The sequence below is a fragment of the Orycteropus afer genome, unplaced genomic scaffold (assembly GCF_000298275.1).
Source record: "Orycteropus afer afer isolate SDZICR_OR568_19922 unplaced genomic scaffold, OryAfe1.0 scaffold00152, whole genome shotgun sequence".
NCBI lineage: Eukaryota > Metazoa > Chordata > Mammalia > Tubulidentata > Orycteropodidae > Orycteropus > Orycteropus afer.
This window is the reverse complement of record NW_006921739.1, coordinates 2,828,481-2,851,247: the sequence shown is the minus strand read 5'-3', so window position 1 is coordinate 2,851,247 and position 22,767 is coordinate 2,828,481. Positions and strand designations below refer to the sequence as shown.

The following is a 22,767-nucleotide window of genomic DNA, read 5'->3' as shown; positions in this document are numbered from 1 at the left end:
GCTGGAGGGAGGCAGCATGTCTGGCCTTGCAGTAATAGGCCTTGGGTTACTGTTGGTAATCCTGTCTTCCTCTTGTGGGATTAGAGGAGGTCAGAACATGTGGCCTCCTTGCCGTTTTAGCATGCACATAAGAATTCAATTTTCAGGTTACCACTCATCAGTTTATCTTCTGCTGTTTGTGCGTTTTTATTTGTTTGATGGTCTATTAATTAGGACCCCTAAGTTTGCTCCTATTTTTTCTTTGATGAACTTCATAGGTTTAGATTTTACATTTAAGTCTTTAATTCACCTTGAATCAAAGATGTATATGGTGTGAAGTATGGATCTTGTTTCATTTTTCTGCAAATGGATATCCAGTTTTGCTAGCACCATTTGCGAAAGAGACTGTCTCTTCCCCATTTAATGGATTTCACCCTTTTGTCAAAGACCAGCTGACCATAGGTGGACAAATCTATTTCTAGATTCTCAATTCTGTTCCACTGATCTATGTATCAATACCAGGCTGTTTTGAGAACTGTGGCTGTATAGTAAGTTTTGAGATAGGGTGGTGCGAGACTTCCTACTTTATTATTCTTCTTCATTGGTGCTTTATTTATCTGAAGTCTCTTTTCTTTCCATATAAAATTAGTGATTGGTTTTTCCATGTCCTAAAATAATGATAATGGAATGTGGATTGGGATTATACTGAACATATAGACTGCTTTGGGCAGTACTGACATTTTCACAATGTTCAGTCCTCCTGTCCATGAGCATGATGTGTTCTTGTATTTATGTAGGTCTCTTACAGTTTATTATAATAGTGTTTTGTAGTTTTCTTTGTATAGATCTTTTGAGTCCCTGGTAAGGTTTATTCCTAAGTATTTTATCTTTTGGGTTGTTGTTGTTGTTGTTATATGCCATCGAGTCGGCCCCGACTCATAGCGACCCCTCCTTGGGTTTCCGAGGCAGTATCACTACAGAAGTAGGATTGCCCAACCTTCCTTCCGAGGAGTGGCTGGTGGGTTTGAACCACCAGCCTTCTGGTTAGCAGTCAAGTGCCTTAGACACTATGCTACCAGAGATCTTTTTGGGTAGCTATTGTAAATGGTTTGTATTCCTTATTTCCTTTTCAGAGATCTCTTTGTTGATGTAGAGGAATTCAGCTGATTTTTGTATGTTGTGTCAACCACTCTGCTAAGACTTTCAATTAGTTCCAGTAGTTTTCTTGCTGAGTCTCTGAGATTTTATATGTATAGAATCATAACATCTGCAAATAGAGATAGCTTTACTTCTTCCTTACAAATTTGCATGCCTTTTATTTCCTTTTCTTGTCTTATTGCCCTGGCTAGGATTACTTCCAGTACAGTGTTGAATAGAATTGATGATAGAGGGCATCATTGTCTGGTTACCATTCATGGAGAATGCTATCAGTTTCTCTCCATTGAGAATAATGTTGGCTGTTGGTTTTGCATACTCACGAACTCACTGCCGTCGAGTCAGACCCCACTCATAGTGACCCCTCCTTGGGTTTCCAAGGCAGTGGCTCTACAGAAGCAGATTGCCCAGCCTTCCTTCCAAGAAGTGGCTGGTGAGTGTGAACCACTACCCTTCTGGTTAGCAGTCAAATGCCTTAGGCACTACACCACCAGAGCTCCATTTATTATGTTGAGGAATTTCCCTTCTATTCCTATTTTTTCTGAGGCTTTTTATCAGGAATGGGTAGTGGATTTTATCAAACAGCTTCTCTGCATCAATTGATATGATGAAAAAAAAAGAAAAAGAAAGAAAAGAAAAACCTAACTCACTGCCATCAAGTCAATTCCAACCCATAGTGATCCCCCTTGGGCTTCCATGGCAGTAAATCTTTACAGAAGTAGATTGTGATGTAATCAAGTGGTTCTTTTTCTTTATTTTACTTATGTGCTGGGTTACATTGATTATTTTTCTAAAGTTGAACTATCCTTGCATACCTAGTATGAATGCCACTTGGTCATGATTTATCACTTTTGATATGTTGTTGGAGTCTATTAGCTAGGATTTTGTTGATGATTTTTTATGTCTATATTCATGAGGGATATTGGTCTGTAGTTTTCTTTCTAGAGGTTTCTTTCCCTGGTTTTCTGTATCAGGGTTATGCTTGCTTCATAAAATGAATTTAGGAGTTTAGGAGGATTCCATCCTTTTCTATGTAGTTTGAATAGGATTGGTGTGAGCTCTTCTCTGATATTTGGGAGAAATCTCCAGGGAAACCATCTGGGCCAGGCCTTTTTTGTTGGTTTTTTTTTTTTTTTTTTCTTATAACCTATTCAATTTCATCTTTTGTTAGGGGTCTGTTCAAATTCTCAGTCTGTGTTAGTCTAGGTAAGTAATTTGTTTCTAAAAATCTGTCATTTTCTTCTATATTTTTAAATGTGTTAGAGTATGGTTCTTCTTACTATCCTGATATTACCCTTGTAATTTCAGTTGGTTCTGCTATGATCTCTCCCATTTTATTTCTTATTCATGTTGTTTACATCTTCTCCTTTTCCTTTGTTAAATCTGCTAGTGGTTTGTCAATTTTACTCATTTTTTCAAAGGACCAACTTCTAGTCTTGTTAATTCTTTCTATTATTTTCTGTTTCATTTATTTCATTTATTTCTTTTTGTAGTTGTTGGAGATACTGGGTAAGATGTTGATTTTGGCTGTATTTTTGGTTTTTTGGTTTTTTTGATGTGTACATTTATTGCTATAAATTGCTCTCTGATCACTGCTTTTGCTGTGTCCCAAAGGTTTTGGTATGTTTTGTTTTCATCCTTGTTTGATTCAAAGAAATTAACTTTTCTTTCTTCTGTTAACCAGTATTTTTTAAGGAGAGTCTTATTAAGTGTCCATGTGTTTGGGTTTTTTTCCCTTGATCTTCCTATTGTTGATTTCTAATTTCATAGCATTGTGATCTAAGAAAATGCTTTGCAGTATTTGAATGTTTTGAAATTTATTGACACTTGCTTTGTGGCCTAACATATGTCTATTCTGGAGAATGATTCATGTGCATTGGAAAAGAATGTGTATTGATTTTGTTGTCTGCAATATTGTGTATATATCTATGAGGTCAATTTAATTGATTATGCTGTTGAGATTATCTGTATCTTTGTTCAATTTTTTTTTATAGTTATTCTGTCCTTCATTGAAAATAGTATGTTGAAGTCTCCTACTACTATTGCAAACTTGTTTATTTCTTCTTTCAGCTAATGTTTGCTTTATGTATTTTGGAGCTGTTTCATTGGGTGCATAGATATTTATTATGGTTATGTCCTCTTGGTCAATTGACTCTTTTATCATAATATAATGCCCTTCTTTGTCCCTTGTGCTGGTTTCACCTTGAAGTCTATTTTATCAGAAATTGATATTGCCACTCCTGCTCTTTCTTGGGCACCATTACTTTGATATTTTTTTTCTATCTCTTGAATTTTAATTCATTTTTATCTCTCTCTTTAATTTATTTTTATCAATATGCTCTTGTAGGTAGCATATTGATGTATCTTGTTTTCTTATCCACTCCTGTACTGTCTTTCTCTTGGTGTATTGAATCCATTCACAATCAGTGTAATTAATGATAGATGTGAATTTACTGCTATCATTTTTTTGTGTGTTTTTTATTGTAGTGTTAACAGTTTCTTTGTTCCAAATATTTTTCTGTGCCAATGTGTTTTCTTTTTATTGTCTCTTGCCTCAGACATTTTGAAGTTGTTGTTTTTATTTGTTCATTATGTGCTCATTTGTTTCACGGTAATTTCAGCATTCTTTGTCAGCACCACAACTCAAAAACATCAACTCTTCTTCAGCCTTCCTAATCATTGTCCAGCTCTTACATGCATATGAGGTGATTGAATATACCATGGCATGGGATAGGCACACTTTGGTCTTCAAGGAGACATCTTTGCTCTTCATTACTTGAAAGAGGTCTTTTGCAGCAGATTTGCCTAATGCAATATGTTGTATGATGTCTTGACTGCTGCTTCCATTGGTGTTGATTGTAGAACCAAGTAATATGAAGTCCTTGACAACTTCAATCTTTTTTCTATCCACTGTGAAGCTGTTTATTGGACCAGTTGTGAGGATTTTTGTTTTCTTCATATTGAGGTGTAATCCATATGGTAGACTGTAGTCTTTAATCTTCATCAGTAAGTGCTTCAAGTCATCCTCACTTTCAGCAAGCAAAGTTGTGTCATCTGCATATCTCAAGTTGTTGATGAGTCTTCCTCCAATCCTGATGCCACATTCTTCTTCATATAATCCAGCTTCTCAGATTATTTGCTCAGCATACAGTTTGAATAAGTACGGTGAAAGATGTAAACTTGATGCACTCGCTTCTTGATTTTAAAACATGCAGTATCCCCTTGTTCTGTTCAAATGACAGCCTTCTAGTTCATGTACCAGTTCCTCATAGGTACAATCAAATGTTCTGGAATTTCCTTTCTTCTCAATGTTATCCATAATTTGTTATGATCCACACAACCAGACACTTTAGCATATCCAATCAGAAAAATTGGGGAAAAGAAAAAGAGGAAAGTGATTTTGAAATGATAATAATAATAATAAGGGAAAAGTATAAAATAATAAGGGAAAAGTATAAAATAATAATATTGATAATAAGGGAAAAGTAAAGAAGCTGAGAAGGGAGAGTGTTGTAGTTATAGTTATCCAGCAGCCCTGGGAGCAGGCAGTTGTGGCACAAACCAATGATCCTCTGGGATGTGTGCCCACAGAGGTGAAAGGACCCTATGTGAGTGGACACCTCCAAGAGAGAAAGCTGCAGGTGTGTGCCTCTTGTGCCCAGTGTGAGAAAGATCAACCAAGGATAGAAGTACAGAATGGAGACATACAGCCCCTGGGTCTGTCTTTTGGAATGGGTTGTTGAGGGTGGCTAAGCTGTAGAGGATGTGGTTGTGGGATCCAGGCAGGACTTCCATAGCCACTGGCTTGGTTATAGCAGGAAGAGGTTTTGCCCCTATTCACAGGGAAATTATACTTCTTGGAACTGAGAAAGTATATAATCTCTTTTGAATTCCAGATGGATCTATTATCTGTTCTTCAGGTATTACCTGCTCACTAGTTGTGACTCAGTAGTGTGGGTCTGGCACCCTTCTGGCTACACACAGCTATTTATCCAACTGCTGCCCAGACGACAGTGAAAGGCCACAACCTTCTCCCCTCACAGAGGTAGAAGGTGCCTGGAGTCAGTGGGTACCTCTGAGAGAGGAGGCTATAGAGGTATTCTCCTTGTGTTCAATATGACAAAGATCTATCAGTGCCTCAGGCACCAGGCAGGAAAGCCTCAGCAGCTGACTCTGTTAGAGGCTGGTTGTCAGGGGTAGCTAGTCTGTTGTGAAGGTGGCCAGAGTTCCAGACAGAAGGTGGCAGGGCTTCTCTCACCACCAGGTTAGTGGAGGCAGAAAGACTGTTTACCTCTAGGCACAAGGAAAATGTATGTTTGCTAGATGGGAGACTGTAGTTCTCCATTTGCAGTTCATTAGTGTGAGTCTGATGTCCTTCTGGGTGCATGCAGCCATTATTCAGATTCAGTCAGGCAAGAGGCTATCCTGAGCCTGGCTTCAACTGCTCCAACACAGGCTGCTCCAACACAGCCCAAATGACTAGTGTCTACTCTAAAAACCAAAAGACCAAACTCCCTTCTATCTAGTCAATTCCAACTCATAGCAGCCCCCATTAGGTTTCCAAGGCTGTAAATCTTTATGGAACTAAATTGCCTCATCTTCCTTCTGCACAGTGGCTGTGGGTTTGAACTGCCAACCTTCTGTTTAGCAGCCAAATGCCTTATCCACTGCATACTAGTGGTGACTTGTTTCATTCCCTTTCTCTGACTCCTTCCTCATTCTCCAACCACTATAAGTCTGTCCCACTTCCCTGCACATTCCCCTCCCTGCTCTGTTCACATTGAATTCTTCCTTATCTGTCTACACTGTGTCTTTATCACCATATGGATTTTATGAAGTTGTTTTTTCTGTTTAATACTTCTGTGCTTAAAATGGCAACTCTTCCACCTATCCTGGCTTCTTTTCTCACCAGTAACTAATCTCACTCCATCTCCCTTTCTAATCAGATCTAATTCTTTATTCTCTTATTTGATACTCAGAATTCCAGGATCATTATTTCTACCTGTTTCCACTTGTTTTTCCAGATCTCTGTTTTAGAGGGATGAGGTGGAGTGCATTAACAGGATGCCATCTTGTGTATGTTTTTAAATTGAATGCCTTGCTTGTTTATTTTCAGTTTCTTCAATTTATTTAAGAAATACATATGAAGCTACCTGTTTCTTCTGTTTGGAGTCAGCAGCAACCTTTGGTGCTGCCTACCTTTTGGCAGCATTACCCACGCTAATTTATCCCATAGGCAAATGTTATTGCTGTCAGTTGCCTAGCACCATTAGGAGAGTGTGAGAACCTTCTAACCTTGCAAGTCCGATTCCTTTTCTCAATTAAACATCCTGATTATTGCCCTGACCTCATCCTGTCCCTTTAATCTATTGGTTTCTGAGTTTGAAACTTCTTTGAGAGCATGTCCACATCTGCAGCAGTTTTCTTCTTTGCATGTTTTCAGCTCTAGTTTCATATCTCAAACAACAAAATTTTGGCCCACTGATGACACTTATTTGTTTTTCAGTGCTGTTGTTACAAACATGTTATTATAAACAAACAAATCACTTTCTTTTCAGGAATATTTTTGGATGGGATTGCAGATATGAGCATATTTCATTCAGCTATCTTCACCCAATATGCACCAGCTTCTTAGAGAGCTTCACCAACTTTCTTTATGTTATTTTCAATCAGTAGTTCAATTAGCTTTCAGTAGTTGCGTTCTGGTCTCAGTTGTTCACCTAGAGAATGGCTGAACTCTTACCAGTTTTTTTAATAATTGATTTTGTAAAGTTATTGTTTTAAACTGAAAAGTTGGTCTAAGTTTACTTATTAATAATTGAATGTTTACTGATAATAAATAACTATTAATAATTAATTGTGATAATTATAATTAATTATAATTAATTAATAATTATTAATAATTAATTCTGAACTTTTTATAAAGCTGAGAGTTTAAAGAAATCATCATATATAGTGAAGCAGAATGTTCACATGAGGAATACTGCAGGATAAGGAGATCCAGTTTTAGTATCTGGTTACTGGGGTATTTGGCAAGTCACATACCTATTCTGTACACTAATTTTTTCATCTTTTATTTGTTTAAGGCACAAATAGAAGCACTGATATGGAACTCTTTTAATGCTATGAAAGATTAGATATTTTTAGGATTATTATTGTTTTTTTTCAAATATCTGAGCCATCTTCTCTTTAGGTTAGTTTAGGGACATTTACTCACTAGCCTTTAATTTATATGAGTGCCTCATTTATAAAATGTTGATGATAAGAGTAATCACGGGGTGATTGTTACATATAAGTTGTCAACCATTTCTGTTTTAACAATTTTGACCAGGACTGAAGCCATATTCATCAAAGCATCTGAAACTATTAATGAGTATGGAAATTTCGTTGATTCTATAATGACAGTATAGAAAAAAAATTATCAGGCTTTACTCTCTAATAATAAGTTATACACATCTGCCACAAACTTTGACACATACACACTACTTTTCAAGAATTTTCCAGAAGCTAGAAGGATTCAACAACTCAGTATTTCTCTTAATATGATTAAGGATGTTTATTCCAGAAGTAAACCAAAGAGATTGTGTGTGTGTGTGTGTGTGTGTGTGTGTGACTTTTGTGTTCAGAAGAAAAGTAAGACAGAAGTTGAGGGCATTTTTTGTTTTCCTTCATTTCAGACTAGCTAGAATTTCAAACCATGAAAAAGCTAAAAGGAACAATTTAAATAATAGAAGCTTAAATTTAAAGATTTAAACAATTATCGGTTGTCTCACTAATATTTACTTTGTTTTATAGGGACACTTAGGATTGATGGGTCCTAATGGAGAACCAGGGATTCCAGGATATAGGGTAAATATTTCTAATTGGAAATAGGCGGGTATATATTTGCCTGAAAGCATTTATGTTAAAGATATTATCCCAAATATTCAAATTAAGATGAAATCTCTCTCATAAAACTTTCTAAAATATTTAGCCCTCATCTCCCAATAGTTAGTTCCATCTGGTCTACTCCAACCCATAATGACCTTAAATATATAACAACAAAATGTTACCTTGTCCTGTACCATCTCCCTATAGAGTGAATCTTCTTTTTTATTTCAGAATACAGTAGCTTAATTTCTAACGGTATGGGCTTAGTGGTATGAGGTAGAGAATATACAAATAATACAGGAAATATCTGCTGACTTGTCCCTTTCTTAGGGCCATCAAGGTCAACCAGGACTTTCTGGGTTACCAGGACCTAAAGGAGAAAAGGTGTGTGTGTATGTGTATGCTACCTTTTTAATCCCAAAAATTAAATATTAAAGTTATTAATTCTTTCTAAAAGAATGAATGGAAATATTCTCAAGGAATAAAAGAAACATTTTTCAACTTTGGAAGTATTAGAGATTCTCGAAGAAAAATAAATATCGGGGGCTAAAATTCAAATAAATAATCAAAATGTTGCCATATGCTATTTTGAGATTGAGGTAAAATAACATATGGGTAAATGCATTACAATTTGTAAAGCTCTGTAAAAGCAAAATTACTTACTTTAAGAGCTTGTGAGACTCTAGGTTAAATGACAAATTATACGACATTTATGTTAAAATGTTCTGATGACTTAGGAATAACCACTACAAGACTCTTAATTCACAAAATCATTGAAAACTTGATTCTGAGAAAATTCCTAATTTAAGCCAACTGGCACTTCCAAGCAGAGCCATATTTATATTATAACTATGCATGAAATATCATATGCTAAGTCTCTCAATAAAAGTCTTACATTTGAAAAAGACAAAACCAGATTGTGTATTTCCTAACATATTAGAAATTAATAGGCTACATACTTTTAAGGTTATTTTATTAATTTCGTTATGTGTTCTAAATCATTATTTTCATTTTAGGGCTACTCAGGAGAAGATAACACAGTCCTAGGATCACCTGGGCCTCGAGGTGAACCAGTAGGTCTTTTTCTAAAATTATTTTGATACTTCAAAATAAAATGCAATTATATAGATAAATAAAATAGATTCAGAACACTAATCTCATCTTTTCAAAGAGCTTTATTTTCTTATTTTTATAACATGGTTTAACATGGAAGCATTATCCAACTCATAGTGACCCCTCCTTGGATTTCCGAGGCAGTATCATTATCGAAGTAGATTGCCCAGTCTTCCTTCCGAGAGGTAGCTGGTGGGTTTGAACCACCAGCCTTCTGGTTAACAGTCAAATGCCTCAGGCACTACACCACCAGAGCTCCCTGTTTGTGATAACAACATCTAAATAATATGAAAGCCTTAAATTATATCCAGGTCAAGATCCATAACATAGTATATAGAGTTGAAACAGTGACTTCCCAAATCTAACTTTGAACACTGAATGCATGATAACTACCTTTTATAGATTACTGAAAAATTGCACACTGTAGACATTTTAGAGCAGATATTCCTTAGATTACCAAATTCAGATTTATTTCTAAAGTATTAAAAAAATAGGATTTGTACACTTTTTATAATAGTTTATACATAATTGCCAAATGATTTCAAACCCTTTTAACTAGTTATTAGAATCAAGACTTTTATATCACTGATATAGTCTTCTAATTAAGAATTTCAAAGACCAACTTTAACCAGTTTTTTTTAAAAGTAGCTGTTCTTGTAGCTTTGATTATCTGAGTAGCTGTTTCTGTGTTAATAAAGCAAAACTTTGATTAAATAATGCCTCAAAAATATGCACAAATTAAATGGGTGGAATAAAAATGCTTAGTTCACAAAAAAATAAATTTAATTGGTTTAATTTTCTATTTTCACATAGTTATTGTGATTTAGGATAAAAGAATCCTAAGGCAGAAGGATCAGAATGTGTAGTCATTCTTGATAGTTTGGTTTGGTCCTTTGGAAAGAGTTGAAAGTAACACTTTGTTTAAGAAATAGGGGAAGAGTCTAGAATTTTTTTTATTAAATGAAGCCATTTCATATACCATATTTTTTTGCAAACTAAGGTATCCAGGTAAATAACTTGCACATGCATAGAAACTAACAAGTGAGGGGGTTGCAGTGTATAACAACCATGTAGTATGTGTGTTGCTCGCATAAAAATACAATAAGCCATCTCATACTTATCTATAACAAATGATATGTAATGATCTCCCTCAAATATGTTTTAGTCTCTCCAAACTTCTAAATGAGGGAAAGAATTTGGGAATAAAGCAAAAGCTTAAAAGCAAATGGAAAAAACATTGTCAAGTGGAATAAAGTAGTGCTTGTTTTTCTCCAGATTCAGGTCAGTTTTAAAGAATGTTACCTGAAATATATTAAAAGTCTAGCTTAACAGTGGGAATTTTGTCCTAGAAACACACTATAACTATAGATAGGGAGCAGGCATGGAACTTAAACCAAGAATATCTTAAATAATTAAAGCAGAACCAGAGATTATTGTCTTTATTTTATGTCTAATAACTTCATCCATATAAGAATAAGCTTAAATTTTTCAATTAATGCTCAATAATAAATTCTATGGTTTTGCCAGCTAATTTCAATTTGAGTATCTCTTAAGACAATAGGTGCTAGTTTGCAATAGCAAATATTTCAAGTGCATTTCATAGTAGTTACTTTGAACAACTTTATCATATAAAAGATTTGATACTAGAAATGATTAGAAAAAATTAGTAAGTGCAAATTTAATAGGTTAATTTCTGCATTGAAGACTAAAGTTAATAAGTATAATTTTTATTAGGTTAACTTGTGCCTTGGAGTTTAAAAATTTCACAGATTAAAGAATAAATAAGTAGAATTTCTGGTGAATGGTAAAGTAAGATTAACTATTAAATACTTTTTACAATATCATTTAATATAACCACATATAATTAATGATATTAAGTGACTGCATGTTCCTGATTCAATTTTTCCGTAATTTTAACATTAAGTAAAAATGCATCTGAAAATTCATATTTTTGAATTGAACTTCATTTGTTCAGTATTTTTCCTGACAAGATCATTATGTGATTCTCTTTAGACAGTTCAGTGCTTAGCATATTTTGATGATATTATTGGTGTTATTGAAATTCAGTCTTTTGAAATTATTTAGTAGAACTAAACATATTACTCTGCATTTGGTTTATGCCATATCTTCATATTTTTGGCAAAAGAATAATTTATATTCATTTTATGATCTTCATTCATGAATACTTAAATCAAGCTGTGGCATTTATTGTTCTTGTTTATGGTCTCTGTAGGGTCCAATAGGGGAACGAGGAGAGAGAGGAGGGCCTGGAGCAGAGGGGTATAAGGTAATTGCTGCAAAGTTATACACCTTATTCCTAAATTTCAGTAGGATTCTCTATGGTTCTGCTCAGTTTCAAATGAAAATAAGCATCATTGATGTACTTGTTCTAGATACCATTGAGTTAGTTCTGACTCATAGTGATACTATGTACAACAGAATGAAATTGAGATAGTATTGTCTTATTTTTCAGTCCAGAAGAAGCCTATCTCTTTGCATTGTCTGTTCCTTCTGCTGAAGATCTTCTTTCCTCTCTCTTTCCACTGCTGCTTTTTTCTTCATCATTCAGATATTAGCTGAAATATAACCTTCTGAGAGTCCTCCTCTAATTACCCTATGTAAAGTAGATATATAACCATCATTTTATATCATATTACTGATTTCTTTCATGGCACTTAGTGCTATCTAAAATATCTTAATCACTTTAATTTTTTGTTTCCTTACTTATTGTCTTTCTTCCTCTAAACTGTAAGATTCATAAGAACAGAAATTTTGTCTGTCCTTTTCATCATTACAACCTTAACTTCTAGAACACTAAGTTCCTGGTATAAAGTAGGAATTCAGTGGTTGTCAAATAGATGTATGAATGTCATAATACTCTCAAGCCTTATGTCAATTCATATCCTCTTTTATTCCTTAGGAGAATTTTATGAGATCAACTTGAGCAGTTGTAATTACATTAGACAGTGTGTCAGAGTTTATTGTGTCAGTTTTTATAAGTACATTTGTGTTAAGGATGTTCTGTATTCCTGCCTTATGTTTCTTCCCTCTCTATTTACAATGCCTTTTGCTAAGCAAAAATATCATCTGCTAACTTGCTCCCTACAGTTCCTGTCTTACTTCTTTGCGCACAATGTTCCCTGCTGTTCTTTCATCTTCACTTCCATAAATCCTATCTGTCCTTCATAACTGAGACTCCATTTTCCCTTGACCCACACTCACCTGACTAACAGCAATATTCCCCTCTTCTGTGATCCTTTAATATTTAGTGTCATGACTTAATACAAATATTTTATCATCCTATTTGCTAATTTTTATGCTAATTATTTTCTAATGTGCAGGTGTCTTTTATGCCCAATTTTAATATAAATATTTTCTTTCTTATACAAAATTTAATTCTGAGCCCTGTACATAATAGGTTTTCTAATAATTAATTGATGGGCTAATTGATCCAATACAACCTTCCTTCAAGATAAAATTTCTGTGATCATGTCTGAAATGGCCACTTAGAATAGTCAGATTGAATGGACAAGCTTGTTGGTCAGTTGTTATTATTAATGAACTGATTTTCTCAAGCCAAAAGAATCTGGAAAATTTACTTTCACTCCCTAAAACCTTCTTTGAAGCAATGTTGACAATACTTCTAAATGTCTTTGAAATTCTTGTGATGGCCATTTTATATTTTCTATTCTTAGAGATTGGGCAGTCTACTTCCATAGTGATGCTGCTTCGGCAACCCAAGGAGGGGTTGCTATGAGTTGGGTCTGACTCAACAGCACATAACAACAACAACATTCTTAGAGAATCTTTTTTTTTTAAATGTTGTATGTGTTGTGTTTCCAACTTAGATAACGTTTGGATCTACAAGTATTTTCTAATCCAAAGAATTCAGTAGATTTATTTGAAATTACCTTTTTGGGCTGAGAAGCTAATCCAGTTGCTTCCAGCATAAATTGAAAAGCCTTTTTAATTTTCTTAGGTAGTTCTGTGCATGACTTAACATATTCTCAGGAAAATTAGGTTCTTGCAATATCTTCTTTCCTATAAAATATTTGCCAACTTCATCAATATAAACCAAAAATCTGTTGCCATAGAGTCAACTCTGACCCATATTAGTCCCATTTGTATAAGAATACATCTATACTCCACGGGATTTTCAGTGGCGGATTTTTCAAAAACAGATCACCAGTCCTTTCTTCTGAGGTGCCTCTGGGTAGACTTGAACCTCTTATATTTTTATTTTGCAGCTGAGCATGTGATAGTTAAGGTTAAGTGTCAACTGGGCAGTGGTTTTGAGTATGTGGCAGCTGGATATAGTTATTCCCTATAATGAGATTGTAATCACCTCCATAGTTGAATCTTCTGTGAGCAGCTAAGTAGTTGCCTTCGGGCTGTCGACTGCTTCCAGTATATATGGAGAAACTTTGAGGAAGGTCTCTAGCTTTTTGGTGTATTTTGGATCCTGCATTTGGCCAAGTCCTCATCTCCAGTTTCTGGACTTGAACCAATAGCCTGCAGTGTTGACTGCTGATCTTGGGATTGTACTATTTTACCTGTTGACCTTGGGTTCATCAGCCTCAGCAGCCAGCAGCTGCATGAGTAAGAGACACCTCTAAGTCCAATGGGCCTACAACAAAAGGTAGAGCTGAAGCCCAAGGTCAAGGGACCTTCGCCTAGTTCCTAGAGCTGACACTCCGAATTTGGACTTCTAGCTTCCTAAACTGTAAGAGAATAAATTCCTTTTTCTTAAAGCCACTCACCTGTAGTATTTCTGTTATAGCAGCACTAGAGAAACAAGACAGAGTGTTAACCATTTGAACCACCCAGGGGCTCCTAGCTTATTCAGTATCTGTACTGGAAAATGAGCAGTAAATTATGGTTTTGGAAAAAGAAATTAATCTCTTCACCAGCTACCAGAAGAAAAAATCTGCTCTCATTATTCTAGATAGTTAGACATTCTCTAAAATTTCTTCATCAGAGAGAAACTTTTCCCCAACTCAATGGCACATAGCAACAACAGTCTAACTATGAAATCTATTCTTCCTTCTCATTCCACATATTCCCTGATTAAGTTTGCAGTTGTGATATTTTATGAACCAGCTTGATCCACATCTTCCTTTCTTATTTCATCCTATCTCCTTAGGTTTTAGGGCTCCTTTATCATTTGTTGATGGTTCTCCTCTAAACTGTCAGCCATCTTGTGTCTGAAAAAACACAATAATTTCATTGCTTAGGCATCTGGAAGTCAAGAAATATCCATACTTCTCCCATAGCAAGTCTTCCCAAGCACAATTTTATCCAGGTGATGTTTTTAAAGTCTTTACTTTTTAAAATGGATGTTGTACTGCTGTGATTTCATATCGAAGTAACATTTTGCCAAAGATAATTTAAAAATGGCTGAAGTAATACATCAACAGGAAACTGCTAGAAATTCAAGCTGGATTCAGAAGAAGACATGGAATGAGGGATATCATTACTGATATCAGATGAATCTTAGCTGAAAATATTGGAAAGATGTTTATCTATGTTTTATTGACTGTGTGAAGGTGTTCAACTGTGTGGATCATAGCAAATAATGGATAACATTGCAAAGGATGGGAATTTCAGAACACTTAATTGTGCTCATGTGGAACCTGTACATAGATCAAGAGGCAGGTGTTTGAACAGAGCAAGGAGATACCGTATGATTTAAAATATGAAAAGGTGTGTATCAGGGTTATATCTTTTCACCATACTTGTTCAATTTGTATTCTGAAAAAATAATCCAAGAAGATGGATTAGCAACCTACAAAATGCACATGATGTAGCATTGCTTACTGAGAGTGAAGAGGAGTTGAAGCACTGATGAGATTTACACCTCAACATAAAGAAACAAAAATCCTCACAACTGGAACAATAAGCAACATCATGATAAAAGATTAAATTTGTCAAGGATTTCATTTTACTTGGATCCACAATTCCCAGTCAAGAAGCAGCAGTCAAGAAATCAGACAACGTATTATACTGGGTAAATCTGCTGTAAAAGACCACTTTAAAGTATTAAAAAGCAAAAACGTGACTTTGAAGACTAAGGTGTGCCTCCCAAGGCATAGTATTTTTAATCAACTCATATGCATGGAAAAGCTGAACAATGAATAAGGAAGACTAAAGAAGAGTTGAGGGAGCTCTGGTAGCATAGTGGCTAAGACACTTGCCAGCTAACCAGACAGTTGGTGGTTCAAACCCACCAGCCACTCCTCGGAAGGAAGGTTGGGCAATCCTACTTCCGTAGTGATACTGCCTTGGAAACCTAAGGAGGGGTCGCTGAGTCGGGGCCGACTCGACGGCACATAACAACAACAACAACAACAAAGAAGAGTTGATGCCTTTGAATTATGGTGTTGGCAAATAATATTAAATATACCACGGACTGCGTGGCAGAATAACAAACACATCTGTCTTGGAAGAAATATAACCTTAATGCTCCTTAGACACCATGATGGCAAGACTTTGTCTCATGTACTTTGGACATGTTATCAGAAGGGACCAGTCCCTGAAGAAGGGTATCATGCATGGTAAAGTAGAGTCAGTGAAAAAGAAGAAGTTCCTCAGTGAAATGGATTGACACAGTGACTACAATGTTGTTGTTGTTGTTGTTGTTGTTGTTATGTGCCGTCGAGTCAAACCCGACTCATAGCGACCCCTCCTTGGGTTTCCGAGGCAGTATCACTACGGAAGTAGGATTGCCCAACCTTCCTTCCGAGGAGTGGCTGGTGGGTTTGAACCGCCAGCCGTCTGGTCAGCAGGTAAGTGTCTTAGCCACTATGCTACCAGAGTTCCCAGTGACTACAATAATGGGCTCAAATGTAGCACATTTGTGAAAATGGCATAGGACCAGGCAATGTTTCATTCTGTTGTGCATAGGGTTGCTATAAGTCAGAACCAACTTGATGGCACCTGACTACAACAACATGATTTCACTCAATAAACTGATGGTTAGCATTACTACCACTTTGTGTAGGGGTGTGGGGTACAACATATATAACATATGGTTCACCATTTTAATCATTTTAACATGTACAATTCAATGGCATTTAGTACATTTGTTAAATGTGCAACCATTACCATTATCTAGTTCTAGAACATATTCATCACCTCAAAAGAAATATCTATTAAGCCATCACTCTTCATTGCCCTCTGTCCCCAGCCCCTGTAACCACTGGTTTGCTTTCTGTCTCTGTTAATTTGTCCATTCTGTATATTTTATATAAATGGAATCTTATGAAGTATACCCTCAGGTCTGGCTTCTTTCACTTAACATTTATCAAGATTTATCCATAATGTGGAATATACTATTACTTCATTCCTTTTTATGGTTGAATAATCAGCAAGCTTTGTAAAAACACTTTTAAATTCACAAATATTCTTACACTTATGTGTATTCATTATTATCCTCTTGGAGAAAAAAATGGAATGGATAAAGCAAATTTTGCTTTTATCTGACTGTGAACTATTTTTGATCCTTCTTACCATTCTTTTCTTTCCCCCTTGAAGAATTTGAGACTTGCAAAAATCAACTGTCTTGCTCATTAGCATTAATTAATACTTATTAGGCATTGATTACATGATACATTTTATGTGTTATGTATAATAATATGTCCACAGTGTAAAATTGGTCTCTGGTCATTCCTTATATGTTTGAGTGTCTACTTTGGGCCAGGATAAGATCTAGGTACTATAGATACAACACTGAACACTCCAGACAAAATCCTTGCCCTCATAGACATCACATACATGAGACACTCAGAATAATAACTTTTAATCAGTATAAAAATAGACACAGTGAGCTATAAGAAAATATATATAGTATAAGCTCAAGAAAATATCATTTGAGGTTTGGAAGAGCAAGGTTTGAATAAATGTATTATCCTGTCAGCATCTACTTTTTAAAGGTATGTACAGAAACATCCAAGATTAAGTCAGGCTAATCTCATATGAGATTAAGTGCCAGAAATACACTGAATAAATTATAGTCTATCTCAAATTTCTTTTTATTTTATTTGAATTTTTTATTTTATCAGAATTTTTTGCACAAAATAATAAGACAATAACTAAATCCTCACTTCATTACTTAGCATCAGAGATACGTACGTATCCAAATACCTGTTGAGCATCGCCACAGGTACCTCAGACTCAGGGTGTCCCAAACCATATCATCATCATTCTCCCCAAATCTGGTCCCCCTCTTTTTATGTTCTCAGTTCAATGAATGGTACCACCAGCCATCCAAGTCTCCATCCAAGTAAACCTGCGTATCCTCCTAGCACTTACCATAAAACTCCAATTTAGCTGACACTTTATATAAATTTGTTGTTTCACAAATGGATCTCTTCTATCTCTCTCTCTTATACACACACACACACACACACACACACACCTCTCCTCTCACACAGAATTGGCCTGTTCTTTAGGCCTCTTAAATATCTACTTAAATATCTCTTAAATACCTACTTTAGTTCAGTCTTATCAGTTGTTTTTTTGGGGGGGGGAGAGGGGGCTGGATTAATACGGTAGATTCCTAACTAGTTTCCCTGTCCCCAGTCATAAACGTCTCAAATCCATTCTCCACTTAACATGTTCTCTAAGATGAATCTCCATTTGTTTTCTATGATATCCCTTTTGTCCAGGAAGTTCTTGTACAACTTAACTCTCTGGAACACCTGCCCTTCAAGATTTAGCTTATTTCTCTTTTAAAATCATCCCCAATCACTGCCACCCTCAGCAATCCAACTCATCTAGTCACTCATTGGGTAAAATTCATCACTTCCCATAACCTGTCATACATACTTTAGAATAATACTTACTATGCCAAAAAACAAAACTATTGCCTTCTAGTCAATTCTGACTCACAACGACCTGATAGGACAGAGTAGACCTGCTCCACAGGGTTTTCAAGGCTGTAAAGCTTTACAGAAGCAGACTGTCATATCTTTCTCTCATGGGTTTACTGGTGGTGGGTTTGAACTGCCAAACATCCAGCTAGCAGCCAAGCACCTTAGCCATTACACCACCAGGTTTCCTACAATATTTACCATAACATATATGATATTTACTATGGTATAAAAATGGTCTTTGTCCACTCATATTGGAAGGGAGTGTACCAGAGCAATTGTAGTGAAACTCCTAGAAAGCAGGTCTGTCTTTGGTGAGATTTGTATCCAAACTTCCCAAAGCAGGGAAAATAGCTCTCTTTTATGATCATTCTGAAAAGGTCTCTATAAAACTATAGCCAACAGTTTGGTAGAGCCATAATCGGACATCGTAGTCAAGAGTTTTATCATGTGCTTACATGCTCACTCTCACTTTCACTCCAGCTTTTCCCAGCCTTTTCTCCCATGCAGCCTATTTTATAAGTGACCTACAAGTAATTATATTTACTTGAGAACCACACACCAAGCACCCTCTTGATTGATCAGATTATTTGCAGACTGTTTTTGTTTTGATGCTAAGGATCATACAAAGTAATACTTTTCTCTTTAGTGTGGCCATGTGCTATATAGAAAGTTCTCTAAATAAGCCTTTCTTTCTTGCCACTGTTCACTCCCTTAAGTAGAATTCATTTCCTTTGTCAGAATGATGTCCAGCTTTCACATGCATATGAGGCTATTGAAAAGACCCTGGCTTGAGTTAAGTGCACCTTAGTTCTCAAAGTGACATCTTTCTATTTAGCACTTCCAAGAGATCTTTTGCAGCAGATTTGCCTAATGTAATAATACATCGTTTGATTTCTTGACTGCTGCTCCCATGAGTGGTGATTTTGGATCCAAGTAAAATGAAATCCTTGACAACTTCAATCTTTTCTCCATTTGTCATAATGTTGTTTATTGGTCCAGTTGTGAGGACTTTTGTTTTCTTTATATTGAGGTATAATCTGTACCAAAACTATTGCCTTTGATCTTCATCAGTAAGCGCTTCGAGTCCTTTTCACTTTTAGCATGCATGGTTGTGTCATCTACATATCAAAGCTGGACGATGAAGAAGGAAGAACAAAGAAGAATTGTGGTGTTGGCAGAAAATATTAAATATACCATGGCCTGCCAGGAGAACAAACAAATAGTGCCTTGGAAGAAGTACAGCCAGGATGCTCCTTGGAAGCAAAGATGGCAAAACTTCATCTCAAGCACTTTGGACGTGTTATCAGGAAGAAACAGTTCCTGGAGAAGGACATCATGCTTGGTAAAGTAGAGGGTCAGTGAAAAAGAGGAGGACCCTCGATAAGATGGATTGACACAGTGGGTGCAACAGTGGGCTCAAACAAGGCAAGGGCTTTGAGGATGGCACAGGACAGGGCAGTGTTTCATTCTGTTTTACATAGGACCTCTATGAGCCTGAATCAACTCAAAGGCCTAAGACCAGAAGGAAATTGAAATTTAAAACCATGAACATCTGCCCACAGAATACAAACAAAGAAGGCTCAATTTACCTTTCTGTGAGAGTAAATATTGTCAGTCTATGCATGTGTGGCCAGCCACTCCTTGGGAGGAAGGTTGGGCAATCTACTTCTGTAGTGATACTGCCTCAGAAACCCAAGGAGGGGTTGCTATGAGTCGGGTCTGGCTCAGTGGCAAACGACAACAACATGCATGTGTGGCAGTTAAGGTTGTGTATCAACTTGCCTGGGCCTGGTTGAGTGGCTGGGTAGCTGGTGGTAGTTATTCCCCATGATGAGACTGGCAATCAACTCCATGGTGGAATCTGCCATGAGCCGCTGAGTAGCTGCTTTAGGGATGTGGTCTGAGACGCTTTGGAGATGGTCTACAGCTTTTTGGCACACTTGAACCCTGCATGTAGCCAAGTCATTGTTCAGCAGCCTGCCATGCCCTGTCAATCTTGGGACTTTTTCTGGACTTGAATTAGTGGCCTGCTGTGTTATTTGGTAATATTGAGACTGTGCCTTTCTACCTGTTGACCTTGGGTTTGTTAGCCTCAGCAGCCAGCAGCTGCCTGAGTGAAAAAAAGCCTTCAACTTTAGTGGGCCAGGAGCAAGAGGCAGAGCTGAAGCCCGAGGTTGAGGACTTTCACCCAGCTACTAGATCCTAGCACTTTGAACTCAGACTTCTAGCCTCCAAAAACTATCAGAATAAACTCCTATTTGTTCAAGCCATCCCATTTGTGATATTTTTCTGTTAGAGCAACACGAAGTAACCAAAACAGCATGCACTCCCTTCTCTTATTCTGAAAAAAACAAGCCTGATAACTCTTTCCCAAGACATTCTTTCTGTAACATTCAAAGAGTAGGAAGAAAGGAATCTGAGGTGAAGAGGACAGTAGGGAAGGGCATAAAAGAGATTACCTACAGAATTCTTCCTGCATAACTTTCACCTGACATGCCCTCAGGTTGTTGGTAGTTTCTGATTACACAGTTGAAAAGGAAAATGTGGTTGGTCAACATTCCTTAGGAGAACTAGGATGATGACAGATTGCTGGATGTCAGAGTTAGCTGATGTTTTTGGCATTATCTACAGTAAATCTTCTAGTCTTTAGCCTAGTAAATCTACTCTCCAAAATAAACAAAACAAAAAACCTACTGCCATTGAGTTCATTCTTACTCATAGTGACCCTATAAGACACAATAGAACTGCCCCATAGGTTTTCCAAGGTTGTAAATCTTTGTGGAAGCTGACTGCCTCATCTTTCTGGTATGGAGCAGCTGGTGGTTAGCAGCCAAATGTTTTTTAATTACTGTCTAAAGCCTATGAATTTAGTCTGTAAAAATGGAAACCATAGTACACACCTACAGTTGGAATAAGTTGAAAAAAGAAATTTGTTCTCAAGCGCTTTATTACTTTGTTTACTGACTATATTAGTTTCGTGAGACTGTAACTAATTGCCACAAATTGTGTGGCTTAGTACCTAAAGCATTTAACTGCTAACCAGAAGGCTGATGGTTCAAACCCACCAGCCTCTCCTTGGAAGGAAGATTGGGCAATCTACCTCGTAGCAATACTTCCTGGGAAACCCAAGGAGGGGTCTCTGTGAGTCATCTCCAACTTCATGGCAGTGAGTTTGATTTTGGTTTGGGGTGGCTTAAAACAACAGCAACGTATTCTCTCAGGTTCTGGAGGCCAGGAATCTGAAATAGGGATATTGGCAGGGCCACACTCCCTCTGGATGCCCTCAGGAATAATCCTTCCTTTTGGCAACTGTCCTGGTGTCCACATCACTCCAATCTCTGCCTCCATCTTTACATGACCTTCTCTGTCATCTATCCGTTTCCCTCAGTGTGTCTTTTATAAGCACACTTGTCATTGGATTTAAGAACCATCTGGATAATCCAGTACGATCTCATCCTGAAATCCTTCATATAATTACATCTGCCATAAAAAAAAAAAAAACTTTTTCCAAGTTTGGTCACTTTCACAGATTCTAAACATTAGGGTGTAGACATATCTTTTTTGGGGGTGTGGAGGGGCTCTCAGTAGGGTCACCATTCAACCCACTGCATTGACTGACTTATATGAGGAAAAGAATCTTCACTGTCTCAGTTATCATCATACTAGCTGTTACGTTCTATCCTATCCCCAAGAAAGAATTGTAATTTCTATGATATTTAAATTGAATTTTGCAACAAATTGCTACCATTTTAAATGATAATACCTATCTGTTAAGTCAAGTGTTTCTATTTAATAATTTTTTTTTTCCTATTCCTAGGGTCATGTGGGTCTACCAGGACCAAGAGGTGCCAGTGGACAACAAGGGCCCCCAGTGAGTACTGAATTTTCTGTAATTCTGGCATCTAAAACAATTAACATTAGTATAATTTTTTGGTTCCTGCTTCACATGTAATTTCTGTTTTTGTTGCTATTCAAGGGTGAGCCAGGTGAACAGGGTGAACAAGGACTGAAAGGAGAGAGAGGATCTGAAGTAAGTTGAAGCTCTTTAACACAATTTATAGTCTGCTAGGCTTGGGAAAGAAGGGACATAGGAAGTTGTTCTCTATTGTCATCAAATGATCATTCATTTTTCTCCCTAAAGCAGGTATCACTGTAGGAATCTAAACATTTCATGACGTTTGTCAATAACTGTGCAAAAACATGATTATTGATTGATTCCTATGTTTTGACTGCCATTCACATTTCCCTTTACCAGAAGCCTATGAGTAGATTCTGACTTTGTGAAAATTGTCTAAAGTTGTTTGAAGTAAAAATACCAGTGAGACTAAAACCAGCATTAGAGAATGAAAAACATTTCAGTCAAACTATTCAGTTGTTTTAGTAAGGTAAGGGTGGAAATAATAGTTTAACTATGTGACACAGATTCACAATTGGTTTTAAATTATTTTTTTCCATAAGACAAATCAATTATTTGACACCAAGCAAGCCAAAAATCTGTTGATTCATTGAATTTAGCCTTGTCCTTCCCTACACATTAATAGATACTGCCTCAACCTTGTAGAGCTAAACTGGATTTTTCATTTGTGGCATCAGTTCATCGCTGCTCTGCTTCTTCTCATGGCATTCTGGATTCAGATGCTATTGATTTGAAGTTGAATTCTTAATAAAATGGACTATATTATAATAAAGGGAGCTCTGGTAGCATAGTGGCTAAGACACTTGCCTGCTAACCAGACGGCTGGCGGTTCAAACCCACCAGCCACTCCTCGGAAGGAAG

The 22,767-nt window shown here is 36.5% G+C and overlaps 1 protein-coding gene across 1 annotated transcript in view; it reads left to right on the top strand.

The window, feature by feature from the left end:
* Window positions 1–22,767, top strand: part of COL24A1 (collagen type XXIV alpha 1 chain) — a 586,013-nt gene that overhangs the window by 437,309 nt on the left and 125,937 nt on the right. Inside the window, exons 39-44 of the mRNA XM_007946195.1 lie at window positions 7,930–7,983; window positions 8,335–8,388; window positions 9,021–9,077; window positions 11,351–11,404; window positions 21,808–21,861; window positions 21,967–22,020. Of these exons, the coding sequence (XP_007944386.1) occupies window positions 7,930–7,983; window positions 8,335–8,388; window positions 9,021–9,077; window positions 11,351–11,404; window positions 21,808–21,861; window positions 21,967–22,020 (327 nt within the window). The remainder of the gene's footprint in view (window positions 1–7,929; window positions 7,984–8,334; window positions 8,389–9,020; window positions 9,078–11,350; window positions 11,405–21,807; window positions 21,862–21,966; window positions 22,021–22,767) is intronic.